The 21,905-nt window shown below is 41.5% G+C and overlaps 1 protein-coding gene across 2 annotated transcripts in view; it reads left to right on the top strand.

Moving 5' to 3' along the window:
* Positions 1 to 21,905, top strand: part of fam193b (family with sequence similarity 193 member B) — a 108,156-nt gene that overhangs the window by 76,185 nt on the left and 10,066 nt on the right. The window contains exons 3-8 of one of the 2 annotated variants that reach the window (XM_085995430.1): positions 2,672 to 2,908; positions 6,107 to 6,212; positions 8,495 to 9,020; positions 11,488 to 11,680; positions 13,208 to 13,438; positions 14,284 to 15,421. In XM_085995430.1, the coding sequence (XP_085851556.1) occupies positions 2,672 to 2,908; positions 6,107 to 6,212; positions 8,495 to 9,020; positions 11,488 to 11,680; positions 13,208 to 13,438; positions 14,284 to 15,421 (2,431 nt within the window). The remainder of the gene's footprint in view (positions 1 to 2,671; positions 2,909 to 6,106; positions 6,213 to 8,494; positions 9,021 to 11,487; positions 11,681 to 13,207; positions 13,439 to 14,283; positions 15,422 to 21,905) is intronic. The other variant, XM_085995431.1, reaches the window with a different exon arrangement.

The raw sequence follows: 21,905 nt of genomic DNA, 5'->3' as shown, positions 1-21,905 counted from the left end.
TGTCAGATTGCTTGTCTGACATCAAGTTGTGGGTGAGCCAGACTTTCTCCAGATGAACACTAGGAAAACCAAAGTTATCTTTTTCGGCTCCTGCCAAAAACTCCATATTCCTCCTCCTGACTTCATTGCTGTCTTCAGTGCTCTCTCGGGTTGAAATAGCTAATGTTCAACTTTGGTGTCATGTTCAACCCAGCACGGAACATTAAACTACATATCCTATTCATTACTAAGACTGCATACTTCAACCTTCACCCACCCCCCCACTGTCCCTATAACCTTTATCCACACTTTGAATACATTCTTTGCTGGCTTCCTGAGCTGCTGTTTACATATAGTCCAACTTATCCAAAACTCCTGCTGCCTGCATCCTGTCCCGCATGCCCATTATTCCTTTCCTTGTAAGCTTCCAGTGGCTCCCTGCATCCAAAACACCAAATCCAAAGTTCCTATCCTTGTTTACAAATCACTCCATAGTCTTGCTCCACCATATCTCTGCAACCTTCTCCAGAACTATATCCATCTCTCAGAGCTGTGCATCGCATGCAGCATTTCAGTCATCTCTGTCCTACCCTCTTGAGCTTTCTTGCCATTTAAAAGCCTCCTCAAAATCTTTTTGACCCTGCTCACGGTCAACTCTCAACTACCGTTTAGTCCATTCTCTCTTATGTGAAGCACATTAGGATGTTTCGTTGAATTAATGGCACTGTAGAAATGCAAGATGTTGTTCCAGCAAGGGCGCTTTTCTAAAGTTGTAGCTAAAGCATTTTGTTAGGCAAAGGAAAAGGCTTTGCATTGTGTGTATTTTACCTTGATGCTGACACTGCGCTTAAAATAAAGTGTTGCATTTCTCAGCATTGACAACCATCACCTTAATGAGCATAAAATGCGCAAATAGTGAGTTTTGTTTGCAATAATCATATCCAACAGATGGCTCTCTGCTCTCCCGAGTCTGCACATATCCTTTGAATATAAAGCACCATGTTAACACTGCATCAGCAGTTGAAATGGATGGATCTGCAATATTCCTTCTTTGAATAAACCCGTCCAGTTATTTATTAGCAATTGGTGGGTGTGCTGATTGACAGCATTTCCCTTTGGCTAGTATTCTAGATCACTTGATTCAGACTAACCGACAGGTTCCCATCTAAAGAGCCGCTAGCCAGCCATTGGCACTCCTCCAGGCAGCCTGTGCCATTTGAACCACAGTATGACAGGATATGTGACTATACTGTGGTTAATGATTTTTAGCAGCTGTTATGAAGTATTTTCTTTTGTTTTAAGCCAGGTAACCTGTTACAGGGCTTAAATGTTTATTTTGGCATTTGATAATAGTGTCAATGGGTTGTCTTTTTAGATGTATAATAATAGGACCAGAGCGAACCTTATATTTCTGTTCTTGTATGTTCCAGTAAAGGGTTTCTTGCTCAGCCATTTGAGTTTTCTAATGTTATCAAATGGCTTTGCTGGGCTCCATGTCTCCTGTTTGAAGGTAGCTGGTGTTCTCAGGATTAGATGTTCCAACCGAGTGCATTTAGTGAATATAAATTTGTAGCAGGTGGGGAATAGCCTTTAAACTACATGCTTTTACAGAAGCAAAATGGGCATGAGGTTGGCTGAGGGGATGAGACAATTAAGTAGAGAAAGCACAAAGGAATAATGGAGCATTGTGATCAGTAACCCTCCTAAATAGTTAGAGAATTATTAACATCCACCTTAGTCTGCCAATTGAAATATTTTTATTTTCAGCAGTGTTAATCTCAGCAAGGAAACTAGCTTAATACTGAAGGAGCTGAATCTGTTTGAAAAACATCTTTAATGCAGGGGTGTTTCAGTATCACCTGTTGTATTGGGTTTAGTTTTACTCAATATCTGAATTAGGATGATTTAACTATTGCTCCAACAAGAAGGTTTTCAAACGGGTGCTAAATGGACTCTAAGGGCTCAAGAGTCTCCTGTGGGCGTGCGAGATTATTTGATTTCCGTCTGTCTGAGGCTGTGTTTATCATGTGCCACAAGAATACGCAATAAAAATCTTGTATTCCAGATTTTTTTCATTACTCAACTTAATAGTGTTATTTCTGTTGTATACTAATGCAAAATCATATTTACCAATTTCATTTGTGTACTTGATAGCCTTTCAGAAGTAAGGACAAGAGAGTGTGTCAGTATTTGCATGAGTTACCTGGGAGTGTGTCTATATTTGCAGGCAGTGCCCTGACTCATAAATTGGAAAACTACTGCTGTAATGCTGTGTATTTGTTGGTTTGGAGTCTTTTTGTACCAGGGCTATGATGTTGTATGACCTAGAGGGAAGAATTAGAAAGGGTGGTGACATAATTCTGATATACACTCTTGTTTTCAACATATGAGAAAACAATATATATTGCACTAGCTTCATGTATAAGTTCAGGTATGCACTTGTGGTATAAAGTTGAATGCAATGCTGATGCACGCATTGACTGTTAACAGAAATTGTTACCAAGTTTTAATTTTTCACCCTTTTCAGCTGTAATTCATTTTAACTTGACCATGGTATGCAACAGGGTAATGTGGTTTTACAGTTTTGTGTAATTTGTACATGACCTCTTGCAGGGTGCACACCAGAAAAGAAGTCTGCATGTGTGGTAGGAAATGAGTAATTGAAAGTACATGCCTTATTTTGTTGTTTCAGGTAGGGCAAGGTGAATGTCAGGCACATGAAGAGGTGACTGATGAGTCAGTGAGAACAATGGCGGAAGGAGATGGAGTCTCCAATCTCCACAGGTTACCAACAGAAAAATGTCACCACTCTGCAATCCACTGCTGCCATCAAATGCATAGACAGACATTGGCATCCAGTAATCCTCATCCACAACAGCTACAGCAACTTCAGCCATGCACAGGCACTCCTAATGGCACATGTACAAAGGTATGTATATATACTGGAATTAGAAGGGAGGGGAATGCAGGAAGTATGGAGTTGGGGGAAAGGGGAAACCTCCTACAGCATGATATCCAATCTGATATCCATCTTACTCTCATGGATTAAAGGGAGAGATTTGGTTCTCAAGAAGAATTGCCTTAACCATTGGGATCTGCAGTGGGTATCAAACAATTACCTGGCTTCAAAGAAACACCCATAAGGAGCTGAATTTGTGGTCAGGGAAGAGAAGCTGAGAATATGAATGTAACTTTGGCAAATGGCAATGCATTCAGCTGTCTTGAGTTTTAGAGTCTAGTGGTGACATCACAGCTGACATTGATCCTGTTCTGATCCAATGTCTACAAGTATTATTCCAACTACATAGCTTTAAATATTTGGCAGGAGATGGAAGCCTGGCTAATTTTCCCTCTCCCTACCAGAAGGGCATTGAGGTTAATTCAGTACTTAAAATTGACCACTTTAACCTCAGCCACCTTCCCCAGTCCTTCTAATTCCTGTTCACTGTTGGAAATTCCCTTATGTACCCTCCCTCCAGTGAAGTCACTACAGCAGGCCAAATTCTCTATAAAGAAGCCCAGCACTGTGGTGTTGGTAGGCTCGACATGAAGCCTGCATCAACCCTGATTCAGCATCTCACTGTTCACAGATTGTATTCAAAATGAAGGACCTCGGATTGGGAGATGAATATGAGAAGAGTAAGTTACGGATTTATCCCAGGATACCTAGTTGGGTTTTTGAAACCGATGTAGGAGTGTAGTCCATGTGAAGGGGCTGCATTGGCATTGAAAAATCACACTGAGAACATTATTGATTTGTGAAAAACTACCTGGAGACAAAAACTGATTTTTCACAGTAACCCAGAACCCGAGGAAACTTAGTTGGGAAATGGGGTGCTTAGAAGCAAAATGCAATGTTTTTGTTTTAAATAGTGAAAGAAAAATGTTGTTTTTCTTGCAGATGTTCACAATTACAAACAAGTGAAATTAATTTTTGTTCATCTTCTTCCAAAACACAGTTTTACTTCATAGATATATTAATAGAAATCTCTTAACTGTGAGAAATGCAGGAGTGTGGCTGTGCCTCGGAAAGAGTGGCCATTGTTGGACTCGGGAGTGCCATGCAACAGTATGTGGATTTGTACTAGACACTGGCACAGTTCTTTATATGTAGGAGTTTAAAAAAATAATGAACTGAACAATTATATAAAACAGCATAAGAAGCAAATATCACATTGTGATTAAACCATTGTGATTCATGAAATGGGGTTTGTTAAAAATAAATATTAGTGACAGTTGCCTATAAATATGAATTCATAGATTGACTGAAAATATTTTGATATGCTCAGATGTAAAAAAACATAAGGTGATATCTAATTGTGTATCTACTTTTCATGGACTTCCTTTTAATTTGAATGTGCATTCTATCTAGAAAAAAATGAGCTGGAACATGAGGAATCACACACCACTTTGAGGTCTTTCAAACAGATTGGGCCTCAGTGCCTCTTTATCATGGTGCACAGCTGTTTGCATATGATCTGTGCTTGGGATAGCATGTGGTGTAATGCTGCATTTTTCTATGCTGAATATTTCAATAAGTAGCTGAACCATACATGCAGAAAAGTTGCAGGTTCAGCTTCCAAACTTCTCAGCTGGGATGGCACAGCAGTTGCCCCCTGGGCAATTGGGGAGGGGGGGGCGGGGAAATCAGACAAGATTCTTGTTCCTGGTTGCTATCCAGTAGCTATTTGTTAGAAGTGTGCATTTGTGAATATCAGGTAAGCACAGGATCGGGTTCAGCTGTGATGCTTTCTAGAGATCGAAGACTCACTGTTGAGGCTTATATGTGAATGATGATGGCCACTTGAGCGAGAGACTGGAGGTTGAACAGTGCTCATGGAACCATACCTCAGTAAGGAGTCAATAACTTGAGGAGGGGAGGGAATAAAATTGGCAAGAAAAATGATTTTTTTAAAAATCATTCCCTGTTGTTCAATACACTCTGAATTGAAGGAGCAAATATGCTTTCAATATGTGAAAGTATAGCCGAATTAGAATCAAAGAATCATAGAATAGTACAGCACAGAAAGAGGCCATTCAGCCCATCAAGTTTGCGCTGGCTCTTTCAAAGAACAATCCAGTTAGTCCCACTCCCCGGCTCCTTGCCCATATTCCTGCAATTTTATCTCCTTCAAGTATTCAATTCCCTTTTAAAAGCTACCTTTCAATCTGTTTCCACCACCCTAACAGGCATTGCATTTCAAGTCCAAAATTGGGACCATATATAATGTAGTAGGTTTAATTTGGGGATAGAGTGACTCAAGGTAGAACTAAAGTAAAACTTAAATATGTTGTGTTTTTTTTCCTAAATGGAATGCTAAAGTTTGATTTGCTGTAATGTTTCGTGTACCCCAGGGGCATCAAATGAATTTGTGAATGAGAGTCCCTGTAAGGTAGGCCAGCAAATAGTGGGCTGGGGGACATTTCTTCAATCAATGTTTCTTTGCAGGAAACTTTTGTTCTTGTTGTTTTGGGAGAAACTGCATTGTTGCCTCACTCAAGTGAGTGGCAAGTAATGTAGAAATCTTCGCTTGCTCTCCCCAGTGATGATGAACTGACTGAACAAGTTCTGGAAATGCAGAGCTTAAACTAACACTAATTTTACAGCTTCTGATCCAAGTGATTTAGAAATTACTGAAACTAGAGAAGTTTTAAATTACAGGTTTAAGCTTAATAGAAATTCCAATTTGGTGGTCCATTGGATTTTGTCACTGGGTCAACAATCACTATATGATAGGTGATGGATTTAGTTTGAAAATCCATCACCTATCGTACAACTTTGTCATATCTATATAGCTATGGTGATGGGCTTAGTCCCATTCCTTGCATTTGAAATACATTGTAACGGAACTGACGTTTATATTAGTGATTCATTCACAGAATAGTTTGGATTTGCTCTTCAACGATTTGCACATTTGGCACTGATAGTCATTTTGCATATTGCAGCAGTGCTACAAGTGTTGAACTGTTTCTGTGATTCCTATCCATTGTGTATATTTTAGATATTTACCTTTGTAGCGGTCTGCCTCAGAACAATTTATCTTTCAGTTATTTATCACAAGTTTGTATATTCTGATTAATTTTAATAGAGTTTTTTCCTCTGACTTTCCTATTTGTGCCTTTCTAGGAATCCAACAGGGTAACTAGCGACTGTTCAAGATCGCCCTCCTGTGTCTCTGTAAAAGCCAGTTCTGTGCAATGTAAGAACATGTCCAGAAGGCCAACGCCACCAGGTAATGTCCTGTAAACTCTTTACCGGAGTCCTGTCGAATGGTATTTATTGATGCCCTGTTACGTTGCAATCGGCTACCTTGTTTAATGCATTCTGTCCTGGAATTGGAACAGATCAAAGGTACAGTGAAACTGACTTAAAATGAAATTAAAGGTTGCTTTTGTAGCTATTGTGCATGATATCAATATTGCATTGTACGTTCTTCCTTTGGGAAAAATAATACTGGTACCATGAGTCTGCATGTGAATGCAAAACTCCTATCCAAGAATATTTCAAGCTCACCCCTTCAAAGATATTTCTGTTGGGTGGAACTGTACAGGTGGCTCTTCTGAATTCTTGCAGATTGTCATTGGCAACGCATGCAAAAGTGAATTGTATGGACTGCATGTGAGCTTTGGCAATAGTGAACTGTTTACAAAATTTGCTCATTTTTGACTTGAATGAGTATGAGTTTGAATTGTCCTGTATCTGTCCAATTCATCTTGTATATTGAACCCCAGAGTGAGGCAAAAGTATTTTAACACAAATCAAAATCAGACACTGGATTAAAGGGGGTGGGGTTGTGATGGTTTCCAGTATGGTATATTTTAGTTCTGAATTTGACATCCAAAGCAGTAGAATGTACTCGTCAGTAGCTGCAAAACAGAACTGCGTGACCAGAAGTAAGTGGGGTAAAGGAAATGGCTGTAATATGAACAGAGAATTGAAAGAATGAATTGGGAAAATAGGAATTGCTAGACAAAAAAAACCAAGTTAGGCTAGTTGCCTTCTACCACCCTGATATTCACATGATACAATGATAATGGAGTTGTTGACTAATCATAGCAATCATTCTCTATCAATTAGTCAACAACAGACCCAGACAGGACGTGAGGAAAACCCCAGTGGCGGAGAGCTTTGGGAACCGTAGGTCCAAAGTCACCTATTCCTACCAAACATGCTACACTTACCACATGTCATGTCACAAATTACTCATCTACTATATCCCAAAATGATATTTTCATTAAGAAATCTATCTAATTTGCATTTAAATGAATCAATACTAACTGCTTCCACCTAGGGAGTCCGTTCCGTAGATTGACCACTTGCTCACTGAAATACTGTTTCCGCAGATTAGTTTTGAATTTATTCCCCTTCAGGCGCAGGCCCTGTTCTTTGGTTCTGCTTTCTGGACAAGGTGAAATAGCTTGTCATGGTCTACATTATCTAGTCCCTTTAGAATCCCCCAAACACCAACCTATAAATTATCTCTATTCCAGTGTGAACATGTCCAATTTACATAATCAAATAAATTAGAGAAAAACACATTAGTGCTACATAAATGGGCCAACTGCATCATTATTCAGCCAAATTTGGAAACTCCTGTCTAACGAGTGGAATGTCCTAGCTGTACTGGGCAGAAGTTGAGTAATTTGACTCAGACTTGTCTGTTCTCAGTGACTAAACTTCATTATGTTTCCATTAAGGATCCTAAATGGAGCACTGCCTAAATCTTCATATTTTGTTCAATTTGGACACAAAATGAGCATACTGTTATTTGCAGAAATGCATCTCCCAACTGAGCATAGCATACCTATGGGGGATCCTGCTGTCTAGTTTGAAGACTAGCAGTTGGCCCAGATTGCTCTACACTCCCTTCTAAAGGTGAAAATGTGGTTGCAGGTCACAATAGGGGCTAAAATGGGAAATCAGTAGGTTAATGTTCTTCCTGATTTCCCATTTTAGACACTGTTATGTTGTTTACTAGTATGTACAGGAAACTTTGTGCTATCCGGCACCGACGGGACCGAGCTGCTGCCGTCCCATCAAAACTGCCGGACAAACCAGCGCTAATGTTGAAACATATGGAGATTTTGAGCTCCGTATCTGGCAACAAACCCTGTTGCTTAGCAACAGCTTCTAAACAGTCGGCTGTACCTTGCAAGCGTCTCTGTAGCTTAGCAACAGCTTCAGCGAGACCTTGCAGAGCCTGACTGGTGAAAAAAAAGCAACGAAAAGAAAAAAAACCTAACGAAACGGCTCCTGATTTTTGCCGGTGGATAAACCAAAGTTTCCTGTATTTGAATCTGGTGTATATTTCTCTGGTACTGCTTGTTTTAAATTTGTTTCCAAATGCAGAAGGACATCTCTTTTTTGTTTTAATTTCAGTAATGTGCACCAATATCAATGTATATACAGATGCAAAATCATAGTTTTGACTAAATTATTGGGTGTTCCCATTCTTTGGTTAAACTGATGTTCAGGTTGCACTCTTTGTATAACCTACAGGATTTTGTCTTCCAGGTGGAGAGTTCCACTGCTCAGAAGATCACAGGTATTCTGTCCTAGCGGCACCTCCTAACAGTCCCACTGGGCTGTCCTCCCATCAACATCCTCTTGCAGCACCAAAGTCTCCTTCTCAAGTTATTAATGAGCCAGCGGTTTCCATTCATCAGCACGGACATGCAACTTCTCCAGCCCCATGTACTGTGCCACACAGCACTGTAACCTCCACAAATTCAAATCGGAGACCACCTGTGGCATCTGGTATCCCACAAGTTCTGCCTCATGTACCCAAGACCTCTGCAGCTGCTATGACTACTGCTGCATCTCCAGATGTGTCCTTGATTTCAAAAACCTCTGCTGCTGCTTCTACAGGTGTGCTTGTGACCCCAGTGCCTCCAAGTGCTAACCCTCATATTCCTAACAGTGGGTTATCTCCTTTCCCAAAGACTACAGCAGCTGCCCCTATTTGTACCAGCCACTATAATGGAGTTTGCCCAGTAACAGCCACACCAAACCCAGCTGCTCCAGGCAGTGGTGTCTGCAGGTTAGTATTTGCTCTCAAATCTGGATATTTTACTTCCTAAAATGTCTCCCACTGTCATAAATATTAGGGATTGCAGTTAGGAGTGAATTGATGTTTCAATTTTGAAGAATCATTGACAAAACCAGAACCGCGAAGCTCTTGCTTTTCCCTCTGAAAGTAGTACACAATGGGAAAACTATTCTCCGCCTTGGTGAAACCTGCACTAAGCACCTAGGTTTCTATTTTAAATACTTGGACTGAACAGCACCTAATAATAATGTAACAATAGCTTGTATAACATACAGCAAGAGTTAGGCAGGGGTCCAGATCCATCTGCTGCAACCAGTGAGGGGATTACATGAGGTCAGGTCATGATTAAACACCATGCTCAACATAATCACTTTCTTCAATAAATGTGGAAATGTTTAATATTAGAGAAACTTTTAACACACCTTCACAGTATCAGCATTACCAATATTTGTGATTTATGTGAGTCCCATGATTTCATTTTTATTAATATTCACATGAGAAACTTAACATGTAGAAAACGAAGTTTTAAATTTTCCATGTGAATTTCAAACATTTAAACAAAGTACTTCCAAAAACATCCGAGGCTTCCATACACAAAAATTCAAACCTCCCCTGGCTGGCTGCTTGTATCTCACCTTATTGCTGTTCACTTCTCTGTTTGATATGGTCTGCTCCTCTGCTGTTCTTTTCTGCTGCCTGTACCGGTCTGGTCCTTTGCTATTCTTCACTTCACTTGCTCCCTGCTATGAACTCCATCTCCTTGCCTGCTGCTGCCTGAATTTTTCTTGAACTCCAATCTCTGAACACACTAGGAAGCCTATTTAAACCTCCCACGCTGGGACAACTGATAAAGGCTGCTCCCTGATTGGTGAAAAAAATTGTTTTAAATGCTCCGCTGAGGGAACAACCCTTTTCTGTTCTCATAGTTTAAAAAATATCTTCAAGGCTGTGACAGCAGGGAGCATTTTGATTGAACCAATGAATAGGAAGCCTAAACCAGCCAAAGGGGGGGTATGTTTACTTTAGTGTGGGATTTTCTATAGTGTAGAGATGAAAGTGGAACGGCTGTTGGAAGTTTACTGTTTTTATAAGGATATGAAAATACTGTAGAAATTGTTCCCAGGGATGTGAACTGCATAGTCTGTGGTATAAGGATGAATTAGTTGTGGGCCTGAATTTACAGAACAGACATGCAAACCTTGATTTAACCTTTTGTTTTAACTGGATTGGTTCTCCAGGTGATTCCACAATCAAGTTACCTCATTATCATTAGCTGTGAGGTTGACGAACTGAAAAGACGGGCTGTTAGCAATGTGTGGGGTGGCAGGGAGGGGATGATCTAGGGAATACACCTTTTTATTAATTGAACAGCAACTCCATTTCAGGCATTCTATCTTTTAAATATTTAAAATTATTTTTTCAATGGATTCATTTCACTCAAATGTTTTGAAGTGCTGTCATTAACTATCTATACTCGCTGTCTAAGCTTTTTAAAAAAATTCTAAACTAATCCAGTGCTGGATTTGATGTTTATTTTACAGGAAACTTTGTGATATCCGGCACCGACGGGACCGAGCTGTTGCCGTCCCATCAAAACTGCCGGACAAACCAGCGCTAATGTTAAAACATACGGAAGCTTTTGAGCTCCGTATCTAGTAACAAACCCTGTTGTTTAGCAACAGCTTCTAAACAGTCGGCCTAGCTTGCAAGTGTCTCTGTAGCTAAGCAACAGCTTTAGCTAGACCTTGCAGAGCCTGACTAGTGGGGAAAAAAAAGCAACGAAAAGAAAAAAAACTTACTGAACCGACTCCTGAATTTTGCCGGTGGCTCGAGCATTCCGGACAGTTAACCTCCGGATAAACCAAAGTTTCCTGTATCAGTTAAGAGTTGTTTCTGTTGATTCTCAACACTGATTTTGCATAAATTGCTCCCAAATAATTCAAATCTGCAGCATGTTCAGTGCCTTAATGATTGAGCACTTTTTCCTTTTCAAAAGCAGCTGAACATGTTCTACTATTCTTGTGTATTGTACTGTAATACTGAATTCTATCCGAGTGGGGGATGCAGTAAATTTTAAACGGTGTTTTTGTTGTGCCAGTTTCCTGCCTCTAGGTGGTGCTGTAGAGAAGCAAGATTATAAAGTGTCAGTCTGATAGGTAATGAGAAGTGTAGAGGCCTGAAAAAGGGGAGGAAAATGTATGACGCAACAAAACTTAATGGAAAGACGAAAATGTCTGGAAATTTTTTTAAAAAGTGTGTAACAAGAATAAATGGTGCTTTTTGAATGGCTATGCAATTGTCTGTTGAAGTCAGGATAAGCTTTTGCTAGTGCACACTGTTTCTGGAGCATTTGTTAGAAATTAAAATCAACGACCCTTCTAGAGTGTGCTGGAGATGCAAGTGCTGCTGCAATTGTAATTTTCATTATTTTGAAACTGGGCTTGTTGCCTCGTTCTAGGGACCAGTCATGCAAGAGTCGTCTGTGCTCAAATGAAACTGCCTACAGCCCCACACAGATGCACAATGCAGACGAAAGTCTGGAAGAAGACGATAGCTGTTCAGAGCACAGCTCATGTACATCCCACTCTGCCAATCAGAAGGAAGGAAAATACTGTGATTGTTGCTATTGCGAGTTCTTTGGTCACGGGCCGGTGAGTGCAACCCAGTAAGGAAGTAAAGTTGTTTAGCTGAAATAAGGCACATTGCTCTCTCATGGGCTAAAGGAGATTGGCTGCTGAATTTGCTTACAAAACCATGGCCCAGAAATTTGGGTCGGGGGCTTCCCGCGGGTGCAAGCCCCCGACCTGCACTTACCTAGTGCGCCGGCCGTTGTGCTGTGGGCCTGCGTGAGATTCCAATCCTGGGCCTCCTCCAACTGCCGACGCGCAGTGCTTGCGTATCCCAGGGGCGCAGTTAGTTCGATGCGTCCCCTGGGATCACGTGGGCCACGGAGAGCCAATGGTAGCAGGGAATGCTTCATTCATAAGTTTGACAGGAAGAGCTGTCAAACCTATAAATATTATAAGCTCCAAAACATCACAAACTTCAAATACATTTTTTTTTAAATCACATTTTAAAAATAACTACATTACATGAAATAACTTTTAAACAATAATTTAAATTTTTGAAAAAATTAATAACATTTTCTAACGGGGCTAAAATAAACTTACCTTTCTTTGAAGTATTTAAAAATAATAAACCTGTGGAAAAAATGTTTTAATTTTAATTAATTCACCACTTACCTTGTTAAAAGCAGGCCTTGCGCCTGCTTTTTAAAAGTGCAACTGCTGAAGACTTACTCTCCCGGAGAAACCTGCAAAAAAAACGTAAGTTCAATGCGCATGCGCTGCCTCTCCGGCGCACACGTTCCACCTGTCAACCCCTTCTTTCAGGGGAACGGAAGTGCCGGTTTCCCGCGCATGCGCAGTGCATGCACAAAACCAGCACTTTCGTTGGGCCTACGGGTGAGTACCCAGTGCGTACTCGCGCGTTGGGACCCGAATTTCTGGGCCATTGTATACAATTCTAAAGCAATTCGTAGAGTGTAAAGCGTTTTAGGACATCCTGAAGATGTGAAAGACACTATATAAATTACACATTCTTCCTTTCATTTGGACCAATAAGTTCAAATTTCTAGGAGGCATCACAAGATTGTATCATTGCTATAGCTGTTTTGCGAGATACTCCAGTAAATTTCAAGCAAAACATTGTTCTGATATTGTGCAAGTCTCATGATTGGCATAATGTGTTCACCTATTCTATTTGTCAAAACAGCAAATTTTCCCCAACCCTTCCTTCCAAATCTGATTGTAATGATAGTGTGATAAAGGTAGAACTACTCGAGCACTGTTCGGAAAAGGATTGGTTAGATCCATGGATTCTGTTGCAATTTGTATGTTGTGCATGATTGACATCATCCATGTGTGTTTAGAATGGTTGAGGCTGAAGCTGTAAAGATTATTTACCGGGAGTGGGAAAAGAAAAGACACACATACTAAATTGTAAATTAATCAGTAAAGAATGAAAAAGTTCAGTGTACGATTGAAGTTCTGTGTTGTGTGACTAATTTCAAAAACCAAGAGCACATGTCAAAATCATAGACTTTGCCACACTTGCAGTGCACTATAACAATATTTTGGCACATTGGCTAAATAGTTACATTTACAATTCTGTTCAAGCCTCCTGCAGCTCCGACCAGTAGAAATTACACTGAAATCCGGGAGAAGCTAAGGACACGGCTGACGAAACGCAAAGAGGAGCTCCCACAGAAATCGAGTAATGGGTCCATCCGAGAACCACCAGTGGATGAAAGGAATGTTGAAGACCTGTTAAACTACATCAACAGCTCCGAACAGAAACCAGTCAACAGTGCCAAAGCAGCCAAAAGAGCACGACACAAGCAGAAAAAGGTACGGTTTGTGCTTTTGTTTTGCTAGCAATGTGGGAGGAGCTTAGGAAAGGGATAATGAGTGGTTGGGTGCAAAGAGGAATGCAGTTTATGCTCAGTTATTTGATCGTGGGGAACACTTGTGTTAGCTTAATTGCTAGATTGTACCAAAAGGACCTGTAAGTTGGTATTGGTAGAAGTCTATTCCATCAAGTAAAATGTTCAGCTCATCGAAAACTCTACTGCCTATATACTATCCTGCACCAATCCCGCTTGCCCATCACACCCATCCTCATAAATCTACATTAGCTCTTTGTTTGTATATCCCTCCGTAGTATTTTTTCACCCTATAACCTCATCTAGCCCGACAAATCTCACCCCCTGACCCTCCACCCCTTGTACTCTTCAGCCTTTTGTGTATCACTCCTCCCTCCCCACCCCACACACACACATACCTTACCTTGACCCAACCTTTGGCAGTTGGGTCTCACTCTGGAATTCTCTCCTAAACCCCTCCACCTCCCCTAACTCCTTTCTAAGACCCTCCTTAAAACCCACCTCTTTGACCAAGCTTTTAGTTAACCCTCCTAATCTCACTCTTTGGCTCAATAGACATTTTCCTTATACCTCTGAAACATCTTTGGATGTTTCCGACATTAACAGTGCTATACAAGTGCAATTTGTTATTGTTTTAAGTTGGAGTATCCTACGGCTTAAATGGGCAGTGGTACAAATGATCACATTTGTATGTACTGCCTGTAGAAATTCTAACCTACACTGACAGCTAGGAGTTCACGTCTAATTTTAATTGTGCAGCTGATACAAAGTGCACGCTTAACATTACTGCTCCATTTTCTTGTGCTCCAGCAGGAGAAAGCCCGTTCAGAGGTTTGTGATCAAAGACCAGAGAAACCATGCCCATCTACAATGCATATTCAGGATCTGGAGAAAGTTTCTGTGATAAATCAACACATCCAAGAGGGTATCGAGGAGAAAGTCTTGATATTTAACCAGCATGTCCAAGAGGATATAGAGGAAAAAGTATTAAAGCTGAACCAGCATTTTCAAGAGGATATAGAGGAGAAACTTAACCAACAAGAGCTATGGCACCAGGTGGAATTGCAGCGTGTAAGCAGCATCTTAACCAGCAGACTGGAGCAGCTTAAAGATCGAATCAGAGATTCCATCAAAGCAAACTTCAATCTATGTGATCTGCCCAAGGATGACTTTCCAGAATTGACATCTGTGGAGAAGGGCTTACTGATAGACAGCAATGACACCGTGGACAAAGACGAGACAAGAATAATAGACCATCAGAAACTCAACTTGAACTTGTCCTTAACGACACCAGGAATTGTGCAGAACCATTTGTTAAATGGAAATAAGCATGCAGTCATCACAAATCAAGAGCACAATGGCTCTGATATGCTGGTACTGGAAAACTCATTAGGCAAGAAATCGAGGGGCAGCTGTTCAAAGGCTGAAAATATTTCCACACTCCGACTGGAGGACGCTGGCGCAGTGGTGCTGCATAAACCATCAGCAGAGTCGAAAGTGATGCAGCAGATATCAAGAAGTGGGAAACAACCAAGGCAGCCCAAGCAACAGACCTCTGAGGAGACCAAGGGCAAAACCGTGGTTTCAAGAAAAGAGCACGAACACCCTACAGCTCCCAAAATGCAGGGTTCCAAGCAGCATGTGCCTACTGCCAAACATAAGACGAACCAGAATCACGATGGCAAGCTAGCAGAGACTGCGAAGACCGTGACTGCCAAATGCGATGAGCCCAGGCAAGGCAAGTGGAAGGGAGTTAATGTTCTTGGCAACTCTGAAACTGGTGAAGACAGGAAATGCAATGCTAAAAATTCAAATACTGAGAAGGTAGAAGGCTCTGAAACTAGGGGAGTTAAAGAAGAGCAGCAAGTGACAACTGACATGTCTCAGTCAAAGGGCAAGAACAAGAAAGGCAAAAAGAAAAAACACGACAAGACCAACAACTCCATTGGTAAGTTTAATCAGCGTATATTTTTTTTATGTCTACCCCCTCAAAGGCTCCTGTGACTAACTGAGCAAGTGGGCAGTTAATGAAATTCTAAAGTGGGCAGGGCTGGAATTTGAACCGATGTGGAAAGTGTTTGAAGTGACAGCATGTTATGGCACCTCCACTTCTTCATTTAAATACAGTAAGTAGAAATATGTACATTGCCAGAAGAACATTAATAGCTGACTAAAATGATGTCATGTGACAGGCAGGGCACTTTTTTCTTCAAGAGCCCAGAGCTACAAATCTCACTGCATTTCACCTAGATCAGTGGGTGTTCAGATGCTCAACAGACTGTTTAATGGGAATGTGTGGGGGGGAAATGCTTCCACAACCCATCTTCAATTTCAGTTGCTGCTGACAGATGAAGGGGAAATCGGACTGTCTCATCCTCCTTACTGGAGCATTTTCTGAGCTGCATATAAAGGGAACAAAGTAAACACACAAGTATCCAGGCCCACCATGTCTACCATGATATGCATGGCGAATGTTATAAAACTGACACATTTAGGTATTCAAACCTGTAAGAGAAGAGTTTAGAACAGTTCATAATGCCATCAGTAGCTCTGAAGTTAGATTATACCCTTGAAATCTCGCCATGGCACTTTTTTTGTTTTAACTTTTTTATAGCAATATTAATATGGTGAAAGCTGGTACTTGTATCTTCTGGTATTGCCAGTGACACGAGCTATTACTGTTGATAATTGGAATTTGCTGTCCTTGGTATATTGCCCATCAGTTATAATAATAATAGCCATGTGTCAGCCAAATGGCAGAATGGAATGGCACCACTGGGTTGCATTCTGATTTAGGCCTGAATATCTAGAACTTGTTGAGAGAAGGCGTAGCAAGGAGTATTTTTAGCATTGCATTTCCTGGGTGTCCTATTCCTTAACATTTAGAAATACTCCTATATTACTTGGCACAAGATTTTAAGTTAATACATAGATACATACATAGAAGATAGGAACAGGAGTAGGCCATTCGGCCCCTCGAGCCTGCTCCGCCATTCAACGAGATCATGGCTGATCATCAAAATTCAGTACCCTGTCCCTGCTTTCTCCCCATATCCCTTGATCCCTTTAGCCTTAAGAAATATATCCAACTCGTTCTTGAATATATTTAATGAATTGGCCTCCACTGCCTTCTGTGGTAGAGAATTCCACAGGTTCACCACTCTCTGGATGAAGAAATTCCTCCTCATCTCTGTCCTAAATGGCTTACCCCTTATCCTTAGACTGTGACCCCTGGTTCTGGACTCCCCGACCATCGGGAACATCCTTCCTGCATCTAGTCTGTCTAGTCCTGTTAGAATTTTATAAGTTTCAATGAGATCCCAACTCATTCTTCTAAACTCCAGCGAGTATAAGCCCAATCGACCCAATCTCTCCTCGTACGTCATTCCTGCCATCCCAGGTATCAGCCTGGTGAATCTTCGCTGCACTCCCTCCATAGCAAGAGCGTCCTTCCTCAGATAAGGCGACCAAAACTGCACACAATACTCAAGGTGCGGTCTCACCAAGGCCCTGTACAACTGCAGCAAGACATCCTTGTTCCTGTACTCAAACCCTCTCGCTACGAAGGCCAACATACCATTTGCCGCCTTAACCGCCTGCTGCACCTGCATGCTTACCTTCAGCGACTGGTGCACAAGGACACCCAGGTCTCGTTGCACTTCCCCTTCTCCCAATCTATTGCCATTCAGATAATAACCTGCCTTCCTGTTTTTGACACCAAAGTGGATAACCTCGCATTTATCCACGTCATATTGGGCAGAAGCATGGCAGATACAATCACCCATCCTGTCCAAATCATACTGGAGTTTCTCAGCATCCTCCTCACAGCACACATGCCCACCCAGCTTTGTGTCGTCTGCAAACTTGGAGATATTACATCTAGTTCCCTCGTCAAGATCATTAATATATATTGTGAATAGCTGGGGTCCAAGGACCGATCCCTGCGGTACCTCACTAGTCACTGCCTGCCACTCGGAAAAAGACCTGTTTATGCCAACCAGTTCTCTATCCAAATCAATACCTTGCCCCCAATCCCATGTGCGTTAACTTTACACGCCAATCTCTTATGCGAGACCTTATCGAAAGTCTTCTGAAAGTCCAAATACACCACATCTACTGGTTCTCCCTTTATCTATTTTACCAGTTACATCCTCAAAAAATTCTAGTAGATTAGTCAAGCACTATTTACCTTTTGTAAATCCATGTTGACTTTGTCCGATCCTGTCACTGTTTTCCAAGTGCTCTGATATTACATCTTTTATAATGGACTCTAGCATTTTCCCCACTACCGATATCAGGCTTACCGGTCTATAATTCCCTGTTTTCTCTCTGCCACCTTTTTTGAATAGTGGGGTAACATTAGCTACCCTCCAATCCATGGGTACTGTTCGAGTCTATCGAATTTTGGAAGATGACCAGCAATGCATCTACTATTTCTAGGGCCACTTCCTTAAGTACCCTAGGATGTAGATTATCAGGCCCTGGGGATTTATCGGCCTTCAATCCCGTTAATTTCCCCAACACCATTTCCCTACAAATACTGATTTCTTTTAGTTCCTCCCTCTCATTAGACCCCATGTTCCCTGAAATCTCTGGGAGGTTAGTTATGTCCTCCTTTGTGAAGACAGAACCAAAGTATGTATTTAATTGGTCTTCCATTTCTTTGTTCCCCATTATAAATTCCCCTGATTCTGACTGCAAGGTACCTACGCTTGACTTCACCAATCTTTTTCTCTTCACATATCTATAAAAGCTTTTACAGTCAGTTTTTATGTTCCCTGCAAGCGTACTCTCATACTCTATTTTCCCCCTCTTAATTAATCCCTTTGTCCTCCTTTGTTGAATCCTAAACTGCTTCCAATCCTCAGGTTTACTGCTTTTTCTGGCCAATTTATATGTCCTCTCCTTGGATCTTATGCTATCCCTAATTTCCCTTGTTAGCCACGGTTGAGTCACCTTTTTTGTTTTATTTTTATGCCAAACAGGGATGAACAAATTCTGTAGTTCATCCATGCAATCTTTGAATGTTTGCCATTGCCTATCCACCGTCAACCCTTTGACTGACATTCCCCAATCAATCCTACCCAACTCGCGCCTCATACCATCGTAAGTCTCCTTTATTTAAATTCAGGACCCTAGCCTCTGAGTCAACTGCTTCACTCTCCATCTTAATGAAGAATTCTATCATATTATGATCGCGCCGACCCAAGGGGCCTCGCTCAACAAGATTGCTAATTAATCCTTTCTCATTACATAATACCCAGTCTAAGATGGCCTGATCTCCAGTTGGTTCCTCGACATAATGGTCCAGGAAACCATCCCGTATACACGCCAGGAATTCCTCCTCCACAGTATTGTTACTAATTTGGTTAGCCCAATTTATATGTAGATTAAAGTCACCCATGATAACTGCTGTGCCCTTATTGCACGCTTCTCTAATTTCCCGTTTAATGCCATCCCCGACCTCCGCGTGACTGTTTGGAGTATATATACCACTCCCACTAACGTTTTCTGCCCCTTCGTATTTTTCAGTTCTACCCATACAGATTCCACATCATCAGAGCTAATATTGTACTGGCCGCGCTAGACGTGCTCCTATCTTGCTATCCAGCAAGTTAAACACTCATTCAAAAATAATTCTTCTGAAGCCGGTTGCTGTTTTGAAGCTTTACTTGAACAAATTTGTGAAACTGTAAACAAAGACAAAGTATGTTTTGTACATAAACAGTACTATACATTCGATATTACATAAGATACTAGCTGGGGAGCCCGGCGTTGCCGGGGCTGTTTTGGGGCAGGCGGTTTAAATCGAGTGCCAGGCTTTGGGGCCCTGTCTGTGTCCCTTTGTGAATCTGGTGCTGGGCAACATTTTAAATCGAGTGGGAGGCTTAGGGCCCTGTCTGTGTCCCTGTATGTCTACCTTTTAAAAGGTTGAAAAATGAAAGTGAAAGTACTTATAAAACGTTTTTGGTAAATCTTATGTTATTTTTAAAAGAGAAACTAACTTTGAAAGTCGTTTTAGCTGGAAGGTGAAGTCATTTGAGCTGGAAGCTGGTAGTCAAACAATGGCTGGCAGCTCCCCGAGATGAAAACGAATAGTCCCGCCCACACACACACCGATTGGCCAACTATCAGGGGACCGTACTGTAGGATTGGTCAATCGTGACGGAACAGGATTGGTGGAACCTTGATGTCAGTCAATCAATGCTAGCAGATAATGAGTTTAATTTTGAAGGTTTTTTGCATAAGGCGCGAACAATTTTCGTCCGACCGAAAAGTAAATACGCTTAAAACCGTCTCTGAAGCGTAAGCTTTCTTTGGAGGTAACGCGCGCGTAGGTACGCCCTGTAACTTTCGAGTGCATACCCGTAAGACGCACAGGAAATGACAGACAGATAGACAGACAGAATGACAGAAGTACCGCTTTATATATATATAGATAAACATATTTACAACAGTAGAATAGACTAATTGTATAACTAACTAACATTTGGACTAACTTCTATAACTATCAAATATTAACCTTTTATAAACATAGTATTATCAAAATATTACTCTGACAACGTTGCTATTATGCTAAGGAACAAAGATACTCACAGATATTGTGCTTGGCCTAACATATGAAATCAGATTACATTGGATTGTAAATGGAACCTCTCATGGCAGATTCTCCATTACTCAAGTCAGGGTCTTCCTAGCAAAACTGCTTCCTGGGGTCAACAGGAAGAAAGGTATGAAGGTCAAATGACCTCTCACAGGAAGAAAGGAACAAAGGTCAAATGACCTCTCACAGGAAGAAAGATCAGATGACCTTTCCAGCATACAAACTGTTAACACAATAACCACCACCAGAGGGTGCTATCTGCACACACAAAATGTTCATTGGTCCAGAACAAATATCCTTCCTTACAATTGTGTTAATCCCCTCTTTAATCAGCAATGCTACCCCACCTCCTTTTCCTTTTTGCCTATCTTTCCTGAATTTTGAATACCCCTGGATGTTGAGTTCCCAGCCTTGGCCACCCTGGAGCCATGTTTCCGTAATCCCAATCATATCATATTCGTTTACCTCTATTTGCGCAGCTAATTCATGCACCTTATTACGAATGCTCCTCGCATTAAGACACAAAGCCTTCAGGCTTGTTTTTTTAATGCTCTTAGATCTTTTAGAATTATTATTTACTGTGGCCATGTTTGATTTAAACCCTTGATTTCTCTGCCTGCCACTATTGTTTTTCTCCTTCCTGTCTTTTGCTTTTATCCTTGTTTCCCTTTCCTCTGTCTCCCCGCTCAGGTTCCCAACCCCCTGCCATTTTAGTTTAAACCCTCCCCCAGAGCACGAGCAAACACTACCCCATGGACATCGGTCCCAGCCCTGCCCAGGTGCAAACCATCCGTTTTGTACTGGTCCCACCTCCCCCAGAACCGGTTCTAATGTCCCAGGAATTTGAATCCCTCCCCCTTGCACCATTCCTCGAGCCATGTATTCAGCTGAAATATCCTTCTATTTCTACACTGACTAGCACGTGGCACTGGTAGCAATCCTGAGATTACTACCTTTTGAGGTCCTATTTTTAAATTTACCTCCTAACTCCCTATTCAGCTTTTAGGACCTCATCCTGGTTTTTACCTATATCGTTGGTACCTATATGCACCACGACAACTGGCTGTTCACCCTCCCCTTCCAAAATGTTCTGCAGCCGCTCTGAGACATCCTTGACCCTTGCACCAGGGAGGCAATACACCATCCTGGAGTCTCGTTTGCGGCTGCAGAAACGCCTATCTATTTCCCTTACAATAGAATCCCCTATTGCTATAGCTCTACCCCTCTTTTTCCTCCCGTCCTGTGCAGCAGAACCACCCCTGGTGCCTGGAAGTTGGCTGCTGCTGCCTTCCCTTGGTAATTTAGATATGTGAAGAGAAAAAGATTGGTGAAGTCAAGCGTAGGTCCCTTGCAGTCAGAATCAGGGGAATTTATAAAGGGGAACAAAGAAATGGCAGACCAACTAAATACATATTTTGGTTCTGTCTTCACAAAGGAGGACACAAATAACCTCCCAGAAATGCCGGGGAACATAGGGTCTGATGAAAGGGATGAACTGAAAGAAATCAGCATTTGTAGGGAAATTGATGGGATTCAAGGCTGATAAATCCCCAGGGCCTGATAATCTGCATCCTAGGGTACTTAAGGAAGTGGCCCTAGAAATAGTAGATGCATTGCTGATCATCTTCCAACATTCGATGGAATCTGGAACAGTACCCATGGATTGGAGAGTAGCTAATGTTACCCCACTATTCAAAAAAGGTGGTAGAGAGAAAACGGGGAATTACAGACCGGTAAGCCTGACATCGTTAGTGGGGAAAATGCTAGAGTCCATTATAAAAGATGTAATAGCAGAGCACTTGGAAAATAGTGACAGGATCGGACAAAG

This window comes from Somniosus microcephalus, chromosome 8, assembly GCF_052327205.1.
Source record: "Somniosus microcephalus isolate GS21.2 chromosome 8, FLI_Smic_1.0, whole genome shotgun sequence".
NCBI classification, from domain to species: Eukaryota; Metazoa; Chordata; class Chondrichthyes; order Squaliformes; family Somniosidae; genus Somniosus; species Somniosus microcephalus.
Note: the sequence above shows the minus strand (reverse complement) of the source record. Positions and strands in the feature narration are given on the sequence as shown.